The 22073-nt window shown below is 38.6% G+C and overlaps 2 protein-coding genes across 5 annotated transcripts in view; one reads left to right on the top strand and one right to left on the bottom strand.

The window, feature by feature from the left end:
* Positions 1–3705, top strand: part of NSMAF (neutral sphingomyelinase activation associated factor) — a 55261-nt gene extending 51556 nt beyond the window's left edge. Inside the window, exons 28-31 of the mRNA XM_044914219.1 lie at positions 1098–1248; positions 1637–1739; positions 1882–1991; positions 3009–3705. Of these exons, the coding sequence (XP_044770154.1) occupies positions 1098–1248; positions 1637–1739; positions 1882–1991; positions 3009–3103 (459 nt within the window). The 3' untranslated portion in view covers positions 3104–3705. The remainder of the gene's footprint in view (positions 1–1097; positions 1249–1636; positions 1740–1881; positions 1992–3008) is intronic.
* Positions 3706–4351: 646 nt separating this feature from the next.
* Positions 4352–22073, bottom strand: part of LOC110578638 (syndecan binding protein) — a 36146-nt gene continuing 18424 nt past the window's right edge. For 3 of the 4 annotated variants that reach the window (XM_021688155.2, XM_044914217.1, XM_044914218.1), the window contains 7 exons: positions 17479–17557; positions 16240–16349; positions 10508–10669; positions 8302–8477; positions 7360–7531; positions 6518–6609; positions 4352–5527 (listed from right to left, as the gene is read on the bottom strand). In XM_021688155.2, the coding sequence (XP_021543830.1) occupies positions 5473–5527; positions 6518–6609; positions 7360–7531; positions 8302–8477; positions 10508–10669; positions 16240–16349; positions 17479–17557 (846 nt within the window). In that variant the 3' untranslated portion in view covers positions 4352–5472. The remainder of the gene's footprint in view (positions 5528–6517; positions 6610–7359; positions 7532–8301; positions 8478–10507; positions 10670–16239; positions 16350–17478; positions 17558–22073) is intronic. The other variant, XM_021688156.2, reaches the window with a different exon arrangement.

Raw genomic sequence — 22073 nt, 5'->3', positions numbered from 1 at the left:
GGAGGGTGGCGGCGGGTGGTTTTACCTGTGTGGTTATTTTTTTGTTTCATGTTATTTTGCTTACCAGAGGAGAGCATGTGCTCTCCGTTCTTTTCTTTGACTCGACTCTTGGGGTTTCCAGGTCTGCTTTGTTGTTGTTTTTTCCCCTCCAACTTGCCATTTCCCTGAGAATTACCTACCGTCCCATCAGATTTCCCAAATACCAGTTTCCGAGCGTGACACTGTTTGGACACCCTCAAACTCTTCGGGGCATCGTCTTTCGTGTTTTCTGACACACACGAGAGAAGGGGCCGTCTGTCCGGCGTGCCGCCCTCCGACAGTCTGGGTGGCCCGCGCAGGCACACACGAGCGGCACCTTGTTTTCGCCCGTGCCGGCCCCACTGGGTCCCCCGCCACATGTCCCACTAGAGCCGACAGGACTGCCTTTTCTCCAGGGGGCCAACTGGTGCCTGATGCGCCCAGTCGACAGACGAGCTGAGGTTGAGAAATACTTACGCAGTCTGTGACTCCCTGGGGGCATGCAAACACAACCTTGAGAGATCCCCGGCTTTTCCCAGCGCCCTCTGGTAATCATGGCTCAGCAGTGCTTCAGACCATTTGGCACCGTGGTACGATTTAGAACTCGTAAGAGGCATCATTCGGAACCTTGCCAATTTTAGACTGTTTTAAAACAGCAAATGGGGCGCCTAGATGGCTCAGTCAGTTAAGCCTCCAACTCCTGGCTCAGGTCGTGATCTCATGGGTTGTGGGATCGAGCCCCATGCCCAGCTCCACGCTCAGCGGGGAGTCTGCTTGAAAATTCTCTCCCTCTGCCCCTCCCCTTTCTCGCTCTCGCACACGCTCTCTAAACATTAATAAATCTTAAAAAGAATCCAGCATTACATTTACCCTACCAGTATTTCATTTTATTCACTAGCATATGAAGAATTTCATTTTTATATAATTCAGTAGGCGATGTTGGAACACATCTGCATGAGCCACATCAGTACGCCGTGCTGCCGAGTTCAACCTCTGTCGGGCCCCGACAGTGCAGTCAGCCTAGGGAAACCGCTAATGACCGTAATTCTAAAGGGAATACTGTGTGTTTTCTTCCTTAGGTAGATACGATTAGTTTAAATGCTGCAAGTACACTGTTGGTTTCAGGCACCAAAGAAGGCACAGTGAATATTTGGGACCTCGCTACAGCCACCGTATTGCACCAGATCCCATGCCATTCAGGGACCGTATGTGATACTGCTTTTAGCCCAGGTAGTGTGATCCTTTTTAATACAGATGATAACTGGGGGAATCGGAATTATTATTTTAAAATAAACAAGGAGAATGTAAAAAGGAAGTGTTGCCTTATCTGAGGCTGCCTCATGGCACAGGATGGTATCCTCGTGCCATTTGCACCCACAGAAAAGCTGTAGTGGACGCTGTTCTTAATTCGTCTGCTCACCAGAGAAATTCAGTTGTAAGACGCAAATGAGCTCACACGAAAGGGTCACCGGCCCAGTGTCTTAGAAGCACTGCAAGGAGAGGAGAGTCTTCGGCTCAGTACAAGTAGCCTGAGGAGCATGAAAGTGAACGTTATGCCAGAGACAAAATGTCAGAATAACCTACAACCGACTTCTGAAGCCGTTTCACCTCGTTACAGACAGTCGTCACGTTCTCAGCACGGGGGAAGATGGCTGTCTAAACGTCATAGATGTGCAGACAGGAATGCTCATCTCTTCTATGACTTCAGACGAGCCCCAGAGGTATATTTTTTGAGTTACTAGTGGGGAAAGACGGGCACCAGCAAGTTCAGGATCCTGTCGTTTGGGCTTCCTTTGGCCAGGGTAACACAGCCCCTCCTTCATGAGGACTGATCAGATGATTATTTCTAAATCATGCTTGCAGATGCTTTATCTGGGATGGAAATTCTGTTTTATCTGGAAGTCAGTCTGGTGAGCTGCTCGTTTGGGACCTGCTCGGAGGAAAAATCAGTGAGAGAATACAGGGCCACACAGGTAAGCAGTTAATGCAGTTGACTTCACCTTTCTTCCTAAAATGCTGAACTCAGACCTGCTTTTCCCATCAGGAAACATACTCTTCCCAGGCAGAAAACCTACCATTTCCCTCCACACTGTCAGTGTTCCCCTCCAGCACCTTGGGTCCTTCGGGACTGAGATTGATGTTAACAGACATTTGACTCCAAAAAGGAAGTTTGCACATTAACTTCCACGTGGAGAATTAAAAACCATAGTGAAAGCTGGAATTGTTGTTTTAAAAATACATGCACATAGTTTTAAAGAAACCCCAAAACAACACAAAAATAATGAATTACAGTGAAAATGATCTTCCTCCCACCACCGACCCCACCCACCCCTGCTGTTCTCCTCCCTGAAGGACTCCTTCCTCTGTCCTGGAGGTGTGCCCTCTTATGATTGGGAGGGTAGGTTGGAGGCATATTAACTATTCTGCCCATTTGTTTTTTGGTTTTTTTTTTCCACTTAGTATATTGTGAAGATTCATTGTATTTGCTTACATTTATTTGCATGGTTGCCTCCTGATCATCTGGAAGATTTATGGTTTTTAATTCTTCTAGTATCTATGGTTATAAGTATCTGTTTTCTACTGTGACCAGTAACTGTCCCCTTCATTCCCTTCCCTCCGTCACTAAGTTATGTGGTTATTTCTTAACATTAGAAAGTGATCTGTTTAGGTCATCCTCAACTTACTGGCTTTAAGTAACATTTGACTCCTTCCAATAGAAATGGAATTAGCTAACTTCCACCAGGTCCCTACCTTCTTCTCTCATCCGTGTCCTGACCACTAGCTACAGGTAGGAATAGCTGTTTGCATCCCCAGTTATTAGCTTTACATTTAAGTGGTTTTATTCCTCACAAGTTCCTTGTACCAAGCAGTTAAATCTTTCATTTATACACCAATTACAGGATGAGAGAAGACAACATAGTACTTGAGAGTACCTTTTGGGGGGCCCCCTGGTCAACTTACCACCTAACCACAAGGTCTCTTTCTCTTAGGTGCTGTAACATGTATATGGATGAATGAACAGTGTAGCAGTATCATCACAGGAGGGGAAGACAGACAAATTATGTTCTGGAAACTGCAGTATTAAGTGCCTTTTCCTCTCTTGAATGTTAAATTGAACTCTATTTAATGTATTTTTAAACCAGACTTTTAAATGAACTGGTGAATGTGCAATGATAGTAATTAGAAGTTTTACCACAAGACATTGTGGTTTTAAACTTCCTAAATCATGGCAACTTCACTGAAAGCCATTAGTTGCCGTCTTCTAAAGCAGACAAAGACATGGCAGTGTTAGGGAGAAAACATTACATTTGTAAGGCAGATGGTCATCCCAGTATGCTGATGGTCAGAAGGCAGGTTTGGGTGGCAAAGTAGGTAAGAGATACTAAACTGAGATGGGAAAACTTTCAGAAAACACTGAACAATTTTGAATTTTCCAAGAAAACGTGCACTATTCTCTACTACTTCTGAGTCACTCTATTTTGTCTTCCTAACCTACAGAAATGCTGCCCATTGGGTTTGGGGTATGTGTTTTCTTGGAGTGGTTACTTTGTATAACCTATGGTCCTCAGATTCTAAGAACCTGGGGAAAGATCAGCAATTCTTGTAAGTTTACTGTGTATAGGAACAGTTTATTTCATTATAGCTATTAAATGCTCATCTTTTCTACATTAAAAATATTTTTCTCTAATGAAAGCAGTTTTCATTTTCTTATTTAAATGATTACCAAGACTAGTACCTTTTAAGAACTTCAATGATTGATCCTTCTAGACAACCATACTTAGTGATGTGAGTCTCATTCATTCTTACATTTTTAGAACCATCCTCAGACCCAAATCTAGGTAACAAGGTAGGTAAACTGGGAAACGTTCGGTTTGCTTTTCCAAATTTCAACAAGGTAAGCTGTAAAGCCACACTACTGACTTCCTTTTATATTATGACAGTGTTTTTAAAGACTGTAGGGGGGGGGTTTATCTTGTAGGCTGTATGACATGGGGGAAAAACAACCCAGGCTAACAGTTTTCAAAGTCAGTTTTAAGTGTCATTAAACATGACTTGGTCTCAGGTGTTGCAGGGAGCATCTGTGGCCTCTGTGAGTTCCTGTTGCTCAGCCTGAAGTGTGCAGGGCAGGTGGGCCATCTGCGGTTCACAGGTGGAAACACTCTTCCTGACACGCCTACTCTCGGCACAGAGGGCTTTTCTCAGGGCCTCTCGATGCCTGCTGCTCTGGGAGACAACTGCCGCAGGCCCAAGGTGTGAACTTCACTCGCCTGCTCTAAGTCACGCGCAAGTTTGGTGAAAGGCACAGTTTCCAAATGATGCAACAGACTAAAAGTCCACTTTATTTATACATATTTAATTAAGATGGAATAGGCATAAACCAGAAAAAAAAAAATGAGGATAAAGTGTCACTGCCATTTTGTTTGCAGGGAGGGGTCAGGAAATGAACAAATGACCTGGGAAACATCCTAAGACCATCCCAAAGTAGCTAGATTATAGAATGTTAAGAGTAAATGACAAAATTAGGTATTATTCCACTTAATCTACAAATGAATAAAGGGAGTCAAAAGTTTATCCTATTTAGTATAAGAATTTTTACATTTAATATATAGTGATTCATTTCTCAGAAAGTAATACCGGTAACTTTTAGAAGAAAGAAATTTCCATTACACAATTGACTAGAAAGTCTCAAATGCAACTAAGCAGCTATGCTATAGCTCAGTATGTACCATTAAATTGTCCTGGGCTAGTGTACATTTCAGTTTAACATAGAACTGCAGTTTGGGTTCTAGAAAGGCAGCAATAGTTGTATTTTGGCTTTTATTCTAGATGCTTAACAGTTAAGGCGACAGTTGAAGCATATTAAGTAAAGGTAGTTACAATTAAATGATGATCAACACAATCTCTCGCAACCTACATACACTGTATAATGCTTACATGGAATGAAACCAGTGTACTTAATTGGTGTTTTATAAACACGTGCACGCACACACACACACACAACTAAAAAACCATCAAAAGCAGTCATTCTACATGTACTATGGTAACACATTAAAAACGCAATTATACCATAGAACTAAAGTAATATGAACAGCACTACTTGATATAAGATAAAGGTGACTGGTTCTAACACAGAGCTAAGCCTGTGTCAGTCATTCTAATCATAATGGCTTGTAAAAGCATCGGGTTTCTAGTAGAGAAACTACTCTATGAAAATCAGTAAATCTGTCCAAAGTTTCACATCTGTAAAACCAGGATAAGGCTACGATGATCTTGAAGTGGGAACAAGATATCCAATCAAAACAGTAAGATTCCCAGCCATAATGTAAGATAGAAAGGTCTTCATGCAGCATATGCTCTCTGGCTCCTAGAAAGCTTCATGTGCATAATATAAAGTTAAGTTGCCCAGGAAGTAAACTGGAGAAGTTTGGTGAAGTTTCCATTGTGCCATGACTTTTAAACCTCAGGAATGGTGTGATCCATCAGGCTTTTCATAATGCTTGGTGCCATCCTACGAGAGAGTCACTTTATTAAATTGTGCGGTTTGGGTTTCTTTTTTCAAAAAGGGCTATGCTAATCCAAGAAAACGCCCATTCAAACTTAGCACTTGTTAGCATCAAGTGGGACTGTGGGGGGAGGGAAGGTTTTTTTTTTTTTTTTTTTTTTTAATGAGTTCAGGAGTCTCGGGAATCTAGTTATTTGCAAATATACCCAGTGTGAAACGCCATCTGTATCTTGGCTAGAGATACAAGTAAGTCCTTGTATATTAAAGCTGATGACTAAAAACAAGGAAAATGGGAAGGGGGAACCTATCCCTGGTTTAAGAGAACTCGAGAACAAGTAGTCTTGACTATACCAGTTCCCTTTATTATGTTTTTAATCTTTTAAATCTTATTTCCACAGGCAAGATAAGATTCTGAAAGAAGGATCTAAGTTGGCTTGGCAAAAACAGCTATGATAGAAGCCAGGATTTTAAAAGTTCTAGGGAAGGTGAAAACACTTGCTCCCCCTACTCAGCTGTCCCATCCTCATTTCCTGAGGCCCATCCTAGCACCACACCCCTCACCCCTACACGCCTCTACCTGCCTCCTCAGATGCTCTTAGAACAAAACCCATTACTCCTAACATCCCATAGGCAAGAATTCTCCATCATGAACCATCAGAATAGATTTCTTATAAGCAGAGGAGCTTGTAGGCAGAGTGCAACTGCAGTCAATTTTACTGAAAGCTGAAACGAAAGCCTGCCCACTTCTGCTCATACACCTCTTTCCAACTAGAAAATGTCAACATTTCGGAAGTGTATGGTGAATTTGATTCAGTACTTGGGAAGTTGTGAGGGACCGTCCTTACCTACCAATTCCTCTAAATAAGCAACTTCAGATTTCTAGATAAATACCATGCCATCCCTTAGGTAAAAGAACCAAAGATTTGGGACTTAATATAAGCACTGTACTTTAACTCAGAGGACTGTAAGCATCAAGTTGAAGTACTGACTACTTACCGTTTAATAATATGTTCAAAGATAAAAGCAGGCATGATTGTAATAGTAACTACAGTCTCAGATGTTGACAGTATGTCTGCAATTTGAGAATCCTGTTGAAAACAGGTGATGAAAATTAATATTAAGGCTTCATTTCATAAATATGAAACTATGTTATTCTTGGTAAATATGTATATCCTCTTAGGTTTTGCTAAGACCTCTAAAATCTGACCCTTGGTATTTGTAATTTTTTCCAGTTTCTCTTACCAAGTTTAATTCTATAGAATCACAATTTTATAGATGGAAACAAAATTGCTGAGTAAATATTTTAGCCAAAAAATCATCTGCTCATTGTTTAAGATGACATAATTTTCCTCACATGCAATACTACCCTGTTAACAGTGCATTCTTAACAAAGTTTATGAAATGAACAGGTCTTAATGAAACCTTTTGTACATTAAAATAGCCATATTTAGGAATCTGCAGAGGGAAAAAACAAGGTACTAATATAAACAGAAACTATTACTCATTTCCTACCATTCCTAGGTTGAAAAAGCTGAGCAATCATTCATTCAGAATGTCATCAAAATCTCCAATGCCCATGTTTCCACAGAATTCTAGTTCAAGGGACTGCTGAGATCACAGAGTCAAGCCCTTTGCTATAGGAATGTTAATTCCAAATAGCCCAAGTAATTCCTTTGGCCTGAGAGCACAGCCAGAGCCCCAGATCCCACATCACCCATCTCCCCACTGAGTTTCTATTTATTTTGGAGGTCAACGTGAAAATACCACCAAAACAGACAAATGGAAAAGACATTTGCTCAAATAAAACTGCAGCACAAGACACAAGTTCTATTCCTTACCTTCAGCCCAATGATATTCTGCCCATTGACTTCGCAGATGTTATGTTCTGTGAGAAGACCATTTCTGGCTGCAGAACTATCTTTCACTATGGATGTTATCTTTCCATTTTTAAAGATAAAGCCAACATGTCCAGTACTATCCTTATGCATGGTAACTGTCCTTTCAAAGGGCCTGTAAGCATAATGGATTAAATTAAAATTTTCATTCTTCCTATTGGTCCAAGTTACTCTTTGAATTTCCTTAGATATAAATTTGGTGTTCATCTACAAAACGTTCACTAAAAATACCTACCATGTGTGAGAAAACTGGAAACAAGGTTAGATAAAACTAAGTTTAACTGAGAAGAAGAAAAATCCAAAAGCTAACTAGCTAACTGTAACAATGTGATAACAGGTCCACCCATAACACTTGTTAAGGGGCCAGAAAAAAGAGAGGCCCTTATTTCATGTGCCTAAATGTTTAGGTTATAAACTGACAGCTAAATAAAATATTCTGTCTTCCCACCTGACAACTATAGAGTCATAACCACCCAAAAGGGCCACATTTTTAGAACTCCTACTCCACTTGGGAGTTCTGCAGGGACCCTGGCACTGTGTCCATCCTACACTGGATGTCTAAGCAGCATACTGGGAAGTGAGGCCAGAGATGCCATACTGCTTACTTTTCCAACATTCATTTTTTTATGATCTAGAGAGACAGGAAAGTAACATCTCAGAGGATGAATTTCATAAGCTTTGAAATAAGATGCATACAAAACCAGAATGCTATTAAAAAGAAAACTATGTAAGAAGAATCTGCAACACACAAAACTGCCAGAGTATAAGGCTGATCGATAATGTGATAATCTTCTGCAACACAGTATTTTATCCACAGACTCTTAAAAGCCCAGGAAAATGGAAAACTAGTCTTAAATTTCCATTTGAACTGTATAGTCAACTTACCTGTCACGAACAGTCATAGTAATCTTCTCTCCAAAAGCCTGTTTGAGCACCTTGTGTGCTTTATCAGAGCTCCAGCCTGCACAGTTTTCCCCATTGATCTGGAGTACTTGGTCCCCAAATCTCAGACCAACCAATGAGGCTGGAGAATTTGCCTGGACCAGCTGAACAAATACACCCTAGAGAATAATAAAATAACTTTGGTCATTTACCACTATTATGATTTAAAAATGCTGGAAAATTAGGAACCAACTGTTCAGGTTAGGAATCTACCCTAGTAAAAAATGAATATATGTGTTGTTACTCCCAAAAAGTAAACTGAAAATTTTATCAGGGCAATGAGATCTCACTAGTAATTTCTACCTCAAATCATGACCCACCACCCACCTGACCAACCTCAATCATCCCCTTCGTCTTGGATAAAAAGTCTAAGGAAAATAAAGTAGGGTTTCCATAATAAATGTAACCTCCTGAGTCTGGCAGAATACAAAATAGGTACTGGCACATGGTTTTTGTTAACAGGGAAAGCGAGTCAACTGTTAGAAATTTCATGATTTTAGTTTAAAAAATGATAGTTTAGTGTAAGGTCATAACTCTCCTTACAGCTGAAGGACTCCTTAACCCATCTGCTAAATTACAGATAAATAAGATAAGGGTTTATTTAACATCCTAATAAAAAGGTGGGTACATTTAATACCACTCCAGTTCTTAGAAGGAGTCCACTATGAAATACAGAAAACTCAAGTTCAGATAAAGAACTAAACCCACATGGATATTTTTTTTTTTAAAGATTTTATTTATTTATTTGAGACAGAATGAGAGACAGAGAGCACGAGAGGGAGGAGGGTCAGAGGGAGAAGCAGACTCCCCGCCGAGCAGGGAGCCCGATGCGGGACTGGGTCCCGGGACTCCAGGATCATGACCTGAGCCGAAGGCAGTCACTTAACCAACTGAGCCACCCAGGCGCCCCCACATGGATATTTTTATTTCTATAAACTCCCAAACTCAGATGTTGGAGAAAATGTAAACAAACAAGTATAAAAGAAAAGTAAAGTTGATAAAATATGAAAGCATCTACAAACTTGGACCCTTTCTATCTTCTTAGGCTGAGTCAGACATAACTTCTGTCCTGTGTCTTACAGTTTACTTTAGGGCCATACTGGAAACTAGATGAGATGGCACCCTGTAAAATGGTCAGAGCGATGAGTTTTGGCCAAATGGAGAAATCCACTGCAGGGATAACTGCATTGGAGATAGGGGCCTATGAAGAGTGTCTTGTCTTTTAAGAGAGGAAGGAGCAGAGAAGAAATCCTGGCAGATGGGCAGCACGTACTATTCAAAAGCAAGGGAGAGCAGTAAAGTCAGGGCTTCCGGAAGAAGCATGCTGATGTGTCCTGAGTAAGTTACATGCGTACAGTCATTGATGCCCTCAGCCCTCTGGGTAGGCAGGCAGGGTTGGGGCTTCCTGCCAAGATCAGACCTAGCCATTTACCACAGTGTGGGACACTCATTATCATTTTCTTTGTGAAAAAGTTGGACACACTGAACTAACAAGACTTAAGACTAATAAGGAGTCCAAGAAGTAATGCCTAAAACCACGTATCGGGATAAAGACTCAGCATGTCCTTAACAATCCTAAATACCTCCTCAGAGAGTAACCCTGTTTAATTTCCTCAGTAAGGTGCGGTAAGAGGGAAAGTAATTATAAAGGTAAAGGAATGGCTACCCTAATTACAAAATCACTTTTATTCAAAAAATGACCTACTAAATTCAAAATGAAGGATGGAAATAATAAACCTGCAAACCCACTTCACAAGTTAAATGATCATTATTTAATTTAAAAATACACACCATAAAGGCCACCGATTCTCAGTGGTCAGTCTCTTAACATCACATATGATGCCCTATTTGAATGCCATAATTTTATTTGTATAAACTATGTTATAATATGTGAAGACCAGTGAACTTTATGCCAGAAAGAAGACTCAAAGAAAAAAAAATTCATTTAAGGTAATGAAGTACCAACTCTGCCTCTTCAGAATAAGGCATCTCCAAGTGGAAAAATTTAAGTTAGCAGATTTAAAATGATTTTGATTATAAATGCAATATTATAATTAATTAAAACATTCCCACTGTAAATTATTCTAATAGTGATCACTTAATATCTCAAGCTATTTGGACAAACTGAAATAGAATTAAAAATACTTACATTATCTATTGATTTAAGCCTGAGCCCAATTTTTCCATCTTGATCCTTACACAAAATGACTTCACGAATCCCTTGCTTAATTTCTGCTCTGCGAATTCCAACATCATTACCAGTTACAGGAGCCACCATATAGTTCATACTGGAAGGTCTTGTTACCAACTGCTAATAAAAACACACACAATGTGTCAATACTTAGAAACATTCTCCATGGAAAAAAAAAAACTATAATGATAATTAACTTGAATATACTCAGTTGTGGTTTCCCAAAAAGTAATTTGCATACTGTTTCCTTCAGATAAAGTTTGATTTACGCAAAAGGACCTTATAGTTTTCATTTACCAATTCTTAAGGAAATTTATCACCTCCAATAGATTTAATGACTTACCTTCTGAATTCACTGGTATTTGCTTCACGTATATTGTGGCTTGTCTCCACTCAAATGTATTATCCTCAAGCTTAAAGGTCTTATCATACTTCTGAAACTCACGAAACATTTTCCAGAGGGTTCTTTTATATGTGATCTGATCTTTATTAGCCATCTACTGACCCTTTCAGCATTTCTATAAGAGGGGGCACCTTCTTACCTCACAGTGCTACTGTGAGAATTAAAACTGCATGTTTACATGAGAGCTGGCACACACACAAGACAGGATAATATTATTTCTCATTCTCTATAATGAACATTTATGCATTAATGAATTGTATGCACAAACCAGACTGACCAAGAACGGCTACACGAGGGAAGCATGGCAGGGACCATGTTTCCAGTTTTTCAATTTTCTCAAGTTTTCTTGACCAAAACTGGTTTCTTATTTTAAGTGAACCCTTTTCTCAACCAAAGATAGTGAGGGAAAAGCTAATCAAAGGCTTCTTCTTTGGAATCTGTCAAAAAAACCCTCTGACCTACCTAAGAACTGTGATGCTGCTAAGAACTCAGAGCAGCAATAATAGGGAAAGAGGAAATCTCAACTACATAATCACCACAGATGGCCAATTTTTTGTTCAGAATTCACAGTAATTATGATAGCATATTCTAAAGCTGACAGTCTAACAAGAGTCATGTACATACACAATTACACTAGAAATCAGAACGCAATGCCAGAAAATATTACTTGTGAGATTACAAAGGTTCTAAAGAGAAACGACTACAGCTATAAGAGACACAGGAAAATCAGGTAATGGGATAAAACAGAAAAAACTTAAGCAAAAAAATTATTTAGTTTAGCTGGAATACAGAATAAAGGGTTGAGGGCTCTTTGGAGTGAGTTTTACTTTTGGAAAATATTTTTTCCAGCAATATTTTTAAGTACTTGACTTACTAGGTGTTCTTACTTATTATGATCAACACCACACTGACTACTGTCCCCTTCCCCCATTGTAAGTAAGCAACCATTTCTGACGAGGGCCACTATAATAACCTTCTAGATCATCTTCCTGATTCTCCACAGAGCAAGCACAGAAATCTTAAAAAAAAAAAAAGGGGGGGGGGGAAGAAATCCTATTAGATCACTCCCACAACTCTGATCCCAAGCCCTTACACCATGGTTTACAAGGCCCCAGAGCACCTGGTCCCCACCACCCCTCCATCCAAAACCATCTGCTGCCCTGTCCTGCCTTGCTTCCTCTGCTCATCACGCAAGTCTTGTCTCTCAAAGTCCACTAAGTTCATTTCTGCCTGAAAGCCTTCAGGTTCTGTCTATACTGTATGGAATGTTCTCCCACTGGATATTCACATGCCTTACCCTCATTTCACTCAGTTCTCTACTCATATGTCAACCTCTCAGAACATATATGCTCACTCTATCAAAATACAGCCCTAGCACTTTATTCACGTACTCTTCTTCCATTTGGCTCATGTCATAAGCACTGGTTTATTTGTCTACAATGTGAGCTTCACTAGTCTGTGTCATGGGGAAGGTGGCATTGCTGTGGTTCACTACTGTATCTACTGCATCTGGCACAGTGCCTGGAATGTGTGGATTCTTAAGCTACTGATTCTCATCTCTACTCATTTAAGGTGCCAGTGGGAGACAACACACTGAAAAGGGTTCTACCTTAAAGGATACAATATATGCTTTGAATGAGCAACCAAATACATGATGCAGTTTCTTCCAAGGCCCGAATAAAAGGTCTGGAAACCAAGGTGTGGCCATGGGAATGGTTCCTCTCACTGTTATATCTAAACACACACAGAACTTTTGCATGCTGTCCCCACATCTTGAGCTCAACAGTGTGAAGGTCTTATTTAGGAAGGAGGAATGCCTTCACTGGGGAACACAACAATGTTCCCCTGAATCCGATCACCACCTGACTGCAGTTTTGTACTTCATATGCCGCTGAAACAAAAGCAAGAAGAGATTACAGAAGTGGCTAGTGTGATTAATTCTAGTTACCGAGAAGAAATTGGGTTGCTGCTAGATAATGGCGTCTAGAGTATGTTTGGAATCCAAGAGGTCCTCTGAGGTGCCTTTTAGGTCCTCCATGTCCAACAGTAAAATTAATAAACAAACAAACAAACAAAAAACAGACTTCTGCTTGTAGTCAAATGGAGCCAGGCTTACCCTCCTGCCATAAATAACTAAAAATTAGGAAAAATAGGAGGCAACAATTTTTGAACATTGGAAATTAGGCAATGTAGGGCGGCAATCCCTGACAGAAAAGAAACATAAGGTGAGCCCCTTCATCGCCTGGCTTTCTACCCAGACTACTATCTACTACGCAGAAGTACAAATCCCAAGCAAAGCACTGTGCTCATGTAAGTTAAGGAGACAAAAATCAGGAAGGCTGAAGCAGCTAGTAAAACAGCAAGAATTTTCAGGGCTGGGGCCCAAAGAGGAGGGACCTACACAGAGAAAAAGCTCCAGAAATCTATATACAGGTCTCCTTGAACCGTTTGCTAAATACTAAACTCAGTATCTGTGAGGTAAAGCTCCAGAGGCCAGGCAAAGTACATGCAGGAAGCTGTAAGCTGAGCCTTCCTGCAAATCACACAGGGTTGGGAGACATCCAAGGTCCTACCAGCAAAAGTGGTGTGCTCACCCAGGGCCTTCAGCAGAGAACCCGAGGGGACATACAACTCAAGTAATGGGGCTACGACAACCCTACAATAAAGGCTGCTTCAGACTTACCCTAACAACGTGTAAAATCAAGCCTTGGAAGAACCAAGCTGATCCATATGTAACTTAATTGCCTGCCAGAACAAGGGCTGACACTTTTTAAAGACGACAGACATAATCCAGCACCTAAAAATGTAAAATTCACAATGTCCTATTCTGATTTAAAAAAAAAAAGTAGGTGGGATGTGAACAAGCAGGAAAATGTAATCCATAATCAGGAGAAAAATCAGTTAATAGAAATTCAGAAATAATAGATCAGAAAATTAGCAAACTGGGATTTTAAAATAGCTACTATAAATTTGCTCAATATGCTCAAGGACTTAAAGCCAGATGGAACATCTAAAGAAAAATACAGTATGCGAAATGAAAAAGTCACTAGATGGAAACAGTTAATAGAAATCTCCAGCAACAAAATAAAAATGAAAGAAAAAGCAAGATTCTTAAGAAGGAGATTCTGACACTTCAAAATGGTTTAGGTCACCCCAGTAGGTATTAAGAAAAGACCAACTCAAGGGCAAACGGGGTACAGAATGTGTAGCAGACAAAGGGAGTCATAATACTAACTACAGCTTCATGATCAGTCACCAAAATAAGAATCGCAGTAGCCGTAACTACCTTCTTTGATTCACCTGTAAATTTTCTGTAAATATAACAATCTTTTTGTTCCTCCATACCTTAAATACATGAATTTTTTTTTTAAGATTTTATTTATGTCTTTGACAGACAGAGACAGAGTGAGAGGGAACACAAGCAGGGGGAGTGAGAGAGGGAGAAGCAGGCTTACTGCTGAGCAGAGAGCCCGATGCGGAGCTCCATCCCAGGACCCTGGGATCTTGACCTGAGCCAAAGGCAGACGCTTAACCGACTAAGCCACCCAGGCGCACCAACATGAATTTTTTATAGCAGTGGACTTTATACTTTTGTCTTTACATCAAAAATATTCAGCTGAGAATGTGAATACTAAGGGGTAATTAATATTGCACAGTAACTGATACCACAGGCCGCTGCCCAGAGATGGCTATGATAACTGGCACTGCCCCATCTTGGGGTAAGGGTAGGAGTACTTCATTCTATCAGAGGTAATTTGCTTGGTTTTGTAAACCCCTGGATTAAAAATTACTTTTGTATTTCTAAAAGGTTGTTAGCAAACAAACAAGAATAATATGCGACAGAAACCATGTGTGGCCAGCAAATCTTAAAATGCTTACCATACGGTCCCCCTTAACAGAAAGTGGGCTGAACCTCAATTTTACCAAGAACTGCACCTTTTAAAGGGAAACTATGCAGTTACTGCTGTCATTCGAAGTTAAAAACTGTGTGGATATACAAGAGTAGTCAAAGGAGTAGGCAGTAATGGGTATTAAGCTACTGTTTGTCAGCTCCAAACCCACCTAGACTATACGTGGCAATGATGGAGCTTGAACTGTGCAAATTACATATTCCTTTGTCAGCAGATTTCTGGTTAGCATCCACCACAGGAGGCTGGAAGGCTGCAGGAGGACAAATGCCTTATTCCTTCCTCTTTGTTTCTAGCTCCTATCAGCTCTGCCTAGGCCTCACCCTTAACCCTGGTGGAAGCAGTTGATTCCATTCTCCAGCTTTTACTGCCACCCTCCCAGAACCAGCCTCGCTTGCAACCTCTCAGAGGTATTAGTACTGACAGCAGTGTCTGCTCCTCCAGGGTGTGTTGAAGCCCAGTTCCAAGGGGTCCTTCCCCCAAGCTTCTAGGTTCTGAAAACTCCAACTCTTCCCTGTGTCACTCCAGTCCTAGAAGGAGCAGCGACTTTCTGCAATTACATCTCTGTTCCATGCCTGTTTTTTTCAATTCTTCAACCCTTCTGTCTAATTCCTTATTTCTGTTGACATTCCAGTCTACCGAATGGGCCCTAATATAAGCAAGTTTTCAATAAATATTTGATAAATAAATGCCAGGTACTGTATTAAGCACTGGGGTTATGGCAACAAGATAGCTATCGACCCTGTCCTTCATAATTTAACCATAATTGTTAAGTACTATAAAGTGCTATGGCCTTACAGTAAGGACCTTAATAAGAGGCTACGAGATACATTATATTTGAAAGCCTAGAATTCGGGGTCTTTTATAGGGAGCTTTAGACTTCAGAATGTTAAAAGATTATGACCAAAAAAAAAAAAGATATGACAGACCTATACTTCAGAAAGATTAACCTAGCAGCAACTTAGTACTGTTTGATATAAGAAGTTACTAGAGAAAATTTAAGATATGACTGTGATAATCTAGGTTAGAAGTAGAAACCCTGAAAAGGGTCATAGTAGGACTGGAATGGATAAAGTGAATACAAGAAACATGGGGAGGACAGAATCACTAGGTCTTAGTAATGACTAAATACAGAAGACTAAGGAGAATGGACTAGTCAGAGGCATCTGGATCTTTAACTCCTAATAAATTAGAAAAGCGGTAAAAGGCTAAAAGAAAGTAGATCATTTAAGAAGTGATATCCAGAAGGCAGTCTAAAATTAGAGAAGAGAGGTCAACGCTAAAGTTATAAATCTGTGAGTTGGCCACAAAGAGGAGAGCTTTTGTCTACATCTCAAATATGATTTTATACAATTCAAAATTAAGTACAATATACATACCCCCTGAACTGATGCTCCAGGGACCAAGGCCATATTTGCACGGATTTCTTCTTCATTTAAACTCAGGCCCATGTACTGGGAGAGCTCCGGATACAATTTAGGATAGAGATCTAACATGAATGAATGAATTAAAAAAAATTAGAATATTTAAAATGAAAACTGTTGTTGTTATGGGCTTCTACTTGTGTTGAAAAAATTACGTGTATTTTATAAAATCTAGAATAAATCTAAATTAGCAATTTGGAAAATCATCTCCTTATCTCTATGATAATTAGAAATGGGAAATATAGAAAAAGTTTAAATAGTCTAGAAATAATTTTTCCAAATAAATTATCTTGCCTTTCTTTTTTCTTAAAATAAACCTATTTGATTAGGAATTTCATAAGCATACCATTGACTCTCCAGCTCAGAACTGACTAAAATGTTTATTGTCAAGCCAGCTACTTTACAACTCATTTAATAAACACCGCTATGAAATGATTCTTCTGAACTACAATAAAAAAAAAAAAAATCAAAGCTTATAAAAGTGTATTTAGTATCTCACCATTTAAAAAAAAAGTTAAACCACATTCCAATGAAATCTTAGAAACAATATATTTAAATATTAACAGTACTTAACTTAGTAGCAGAGTTAGGTACTATTTCCAAATGTTCTTTTTTACATGATTTGTGATTTAAAATGAATTTTCTAAAAGAATGTTACCAATAGTTATGTCTGGCTACAAAAACCTACTTAATACTCTTTTTATCTTAAGTCATATCCTAAATCCCTATAAACTTAGAAGAAAAAGGAACCAAAGAGAAGTATATGGAGACCTAATAAAGATTTCAAAATTTGGGAAGCTCCCCCAAAAGGAGGTGGTTGGAAATTTCAAACCCCACCCTCACCCCACAAAGATGGAGGACAGTTCAGAAGTTCAAGAGCAGCAGCATGGGGCACAGTTCACATACACATTTTCTTCATAAATCAATCAGTCATAAGTTAGGGATTTATGAGGGTTGAGATTTAACTTAATTCACTTAATTTTGATTAAGTTATAAAACCTATCTTCATATTCATAGTTCACTTTATTAAAGGGTTATTTTTTTTTGAAGTAAACATTTTTTTCTTACTATGACTAGAACTTTAACCACATATTTTATGCTACAGATTAAAAAAATCTTGGATTCCCTATTTCAGTAAAAGAAGACTTAAACATATTTCAGTTCAAGAAGAATGAACCCAAAGTATAAACCTACTTCCATCTTGAGAGATGGGAGCAGAAGCTTCAGACAAAATTGCTGGGTTGGCCGGGTTTGCAGAAAAGGCAGTTTGAGCCTGAAAAAGAAAAGAAGAAAATTCTAACAATGCTATATATACACTTACTTAAAATGCTTATGTAATTTACAAGTTAAATTTAGTACTTCCAAAAAGGAACTAAAACATTGAAGTCTTATTCAATAAAGTTTAATTTGGGGGCGCCTGGGTGGCTCAGTTGGTTGAGCATCTGACTCCTGATTTCAGCTCAGGTCATATCTCAGGGTCTGAGATCAAGCCCTGCATCTGCTCCAGGCTCAGGGCAGAGTCTGCTTGAGGTTCTCTTTTTCCCTCTCCCTCTGCTTCTTCCCCCCACTGCTTGCACTCACTCTTTCTCTAAAATAAATAAAATCTTTTTTAAAAAATTTAAAGTTTAATTTTAAACACTTTAACGTTTTTCAAAGAAAATCTCCAAATCTAAAATACATTTCATATTCTAAGTATTTTAACACTATGGATATAAAATTTGACTACCATATGGCCAATATTTCATAGTGCTGTTGCAAATTTATTAGTATTTTCAAAATGCATTATAAAATGCATGGCTACACATTTTACATTTTCATTCTTTTTTTTACTAACTACCCTAATAATATTTTATTTGCATAAGGAAAAAGCTCAACCATATTCATACAAGTCACATATCAAAAAAACCGTAAAAATTTAAATACTAAGTTGCTAATATTTTGCCATTCTAGCATATCCTACTGAAATAATCTTCATTTTAGCAACTATAAGAAGGGGATAACACTATACTAAATACAAAAAAAACTACAAAATATCACTGCCATATAAGAATGATTAAAATAATGTAATTTGTAACTTTTAAACAAACTTGTCAAAATCGTTTTGCAATGTACCTATTTATCAAAATGCTACTCATGCTCAAGTATGCCAGGAACTCTTCTCAGGCTGCCTTCATAGCCCATGTCACATTAAGTATTCCAAGACGGAATCCTTTTTCCTATACAGATAGATCTGACTTTCTAAAATAGCCATGTATCATTCAGAGACAAGATTGGTTGTATGGCCAATCTCTAATATCACTTTTTACTTAATTTGAAATATGTGGATTACATAATGAAGTTTATACCTATACCTTAACCTAGCCCTGAAATGAATGACAAGAGTAATCCCAAAGATGCTTGGAGTGATGGATGCTTAATTTAAATAAGTATAGCCTCGAAATGCACTGGAGCCTACTTCACTCATTTGGATTGTAAATGTTCTGATACGCTTGTACTTTAGTATTTATTGTTTTACAATTTGTCACATTCTAAATTAAAATAAAATGCAATGAAAATCTCTGTAATTTTAAATAACAGTCCACAAACTCAAAGTACATTGAATTTTCAAAGTTCTTTCACCAGCTATCAGCTAAAAGGAGCTAGGAGCCAGTGGATTACTTCTTGGATAATCTCTAAGGGAAAAAAAAAAACAACACTGTTCACTCAAAGGAAATGAACTTCCAAGCCATGAAAAGACATGGAGGAAACTTCAATGCATATTATTAAGTGAAAGAAACCAATCTGAAAAGCCTGGATACAGTAGGATTCCAACTGTATGACATTTTGGAAAAGGCAAACTACAGAGACAGTAAAAAGATCAGCAGTTGCCAGAGATGAGTGGGGAAGGAGGGAAGAATAGACAAAAAATTTTAGGGCAGTGTTCTATAATATAGACTTCTATATGATTATAGATTCTATACAATACTACAACGGTGCCTATATGTCATTACACATTTGTCAAAACAACACCAAGTGTGAACCCTAATGTAAACTATGGACTTTGAGTGGTGATAACAAGTCACTGTATGTTAATCAGTTGTAACAAATGTACCACTCAGGTGAGAATATTAATAGTGGGGGAAGATGTGCTATGTGTATGTGTTCGGGGAAGGGCAATTAAGATGGAATTTGTACCTTCCATTCAATTTTGCTGTGAACCTAAAACTGCTTTAAAAAATAGAATGTACTGGGGCACCTGGGTGACGCAGTCAGGTAAGGGCCTGACTTGGTTTCATCTCAGGTTGTGTATGACCTCAGGGTCGTGAGACAGAGCCCCGAGTTGGGCTCTGTGCTCAGTGTATAGTCTGCTTAAGATTTTCTCTCCCTCTCCCCTGGTCACTCTCCTCTCTAAAATAAAAAATAATAATAAAATATATTAACTTTTTTTAAATTGTTCCTTTTTACATTGGTTATTATTTTCTATTCTTTTACTCATTGCTTTTATTCTTATCCAAGGAATACATTATATAGAGAGAGCTCTCTAATAGTTATATATTTATTATATAATCTGTAATAAAAATAAAAGAGAAGAAAGATGGTACATCAAGGGCTTAAAAGACTGTCATTAAATGAGGCAAATTATTTCAGACTTATGTGAAATCTCAAACTATTAAAAAAAAGGGGGGGGAATGAGGTCCCCCAAGGAGCACCACAGTTACTGCTAGAGCATAAGTGTGGAGCCATGCTCACTGTCTTAGGAGTGGTAAGCACTGGGTCTCTGTTACATCACTATTTCTTAAAAGCTTATTTTATATAGGTATAACAACAGACTCCTGTTAAGGATTCATAATGGACAGGGATTCAGGGATTTTATGATGCTAAAATCCAATAGCCTAATGGTTTTTGTAAAATAGTTTACAAAATATGAACTGCCAGTTCACTGCTGCAAATTAATTTAGCTTTACTGTGGTGTAACAAGGTCAGAAGATTAGAAAATAAATGCTACCTATGCAGGGACATCTCAAGAACAAAAATAAACCTAAGTACCTCTCTATCAGAGAAAAGGAAACAACAAGAAGAAAAACCAGCCGAAGACTATAGTGGCTAAGGCAGGAATATTTTCAAATACAGAAAGAATAAAAACTCATGTTTCCCCCTCCTTACTCATGGTTACATGTCTAGGCAGCTAACTTTCTGCTCAGAACATAAAAGGTCTTCTAATGGAAATACCCATATAATTTGCTTCTCCTTAAAGAGGTCAATGTGATGTGTTTGTAGACCTATTTTCCAATCAAACATTTGTCAATATCAACTTTCCTTTTTCTGTTTCAAAACCAAAAACCTCTGCTCAAAGTCAACCATGGTTAGAGTTCAATGCTTTTTTTTTAAAGATTTTATTTACTTGAGAGAGAGAGAGAGAGAGCATTAGTGGGGGGAGGGGCAGAGGGAGAGCGAGAAGCAGACTCCCTGCGCAACAGGGAGCCTGATGTGGGGCTCGATCCCAGGACCCTGAGATCATGACCTGAGCTGAAGGCAGATGCTTAACAGTCCAATTCTATAAAAACTAACAAAAAAAATGAAAAGAGATTAGTCATTCTTTCACATCCGTCTGCAAATCCTTATCATTTACTGCTCTGATGTCATATTAATGGCCTGTTATTCTTGAAGGCTACGGATTTCAGATAAACGCTTTTTTTTTTTTTTAAAGATTTTTTATTTCTTTGACAGAGAGAGACACAGGGATAGAGGGAACACAAGCAGGGGGAGTGGAAGAGGGAAAAGCAGGCTTCCCACGGAGCAGGGAGCCCGATGTGGGGCTCGATCCCAGGACCCTGGGATCATGACCTGAGCCGAAGGCAGACGCTTAACGGCTGAGCCATCCAGGCGCCCCCAGATAAACGCTTTTTAAAAACAAAGTATGCTTGGTCAGATGAACTTTGCAGAAATAAAAACCCCATTAGAAAAATACTGACAAAATACTGAAGAAAGAAATAGAGCATTTAAGGTAACTAAACAAACCTCTTAACATTGAAGCATCAAAGCCTTTATTTAGCAGCTGAACAGATTTCAGAGATTTTACAAACCACATTTTAATATCCTCAGTGGATTTATGTTGGAAAATATGTGTTCATGATCTCCCACCATATTAACCCAATCACTGCTACAGGTAACAACTCCAGCCATAAAAATGCCACTATTACTGTTGGAGGTTTTCATCCTAGAAAGGCCAACATTTTGCCTAAAAGACACTTTTAAACAGATGTTGCTTAAGACTTATCACAAGTTTGTAATAAATTTTTCTGCCCATTAAATAATTATTAAGAAGTAAATCTTACTTAGAGTAAACTGGGGCCAAGGCCCCAAGTAAAAGAATTCTCAGGGTAAAGAAGCTTTGAAGTACTACAAATTATCCCCAGCTAAACAGAATAAAAACTTACAAAACAGCAAGACTTGACCCCTATTCCCAAACTTTCTTAAGCAGAAGCATCTATCTTCAAAGCTAATACTTACTTGAAGGACTACAAAAAGTTTTTGACTTCATGAAATTAGAAATACTATAATATCTAACATTTAGACATTTAGAGGATCAGTACATGAAATGTCTGCCACTTACATCTAAAAGGAAACAAATGACTTCGCTTTCATTGTGCTCTTACACTACTTCAAATAGCATTCACCATTTCTGTAATTTTTTAACTTCAAAGTAAAGGCAAAAAATTATTTTTAAATATCGGTCCTATCTGAAGATCCAAAGAACGTACTGATTTTAAAGAAAACTATCACCATCAAAAGAGTCGAAGTGCATCTTA

The sequence above is a fragment of the Neomonachus schauinslandi genome, chromosome 4 (genome assembly GCF_002201575.2).
Source record: "Neomonachus schauinslandi chromosome 4, ASM220157v2, whole genome shotgun sequence".
In the NCBI taxonomy this organism is placed as follows: domain Eukaryota; kingdom Metazoa; phylum Chordata; class Mammalia; order Carnivora; family Phocidae; genus Neomonachus; species Neomonachus schauinslandi.
The sequence above is the reverse complement of the archived record's forward strand: the minus strand, read 5'-3'. Positions and strand labels throughout refer to the sequence as shown.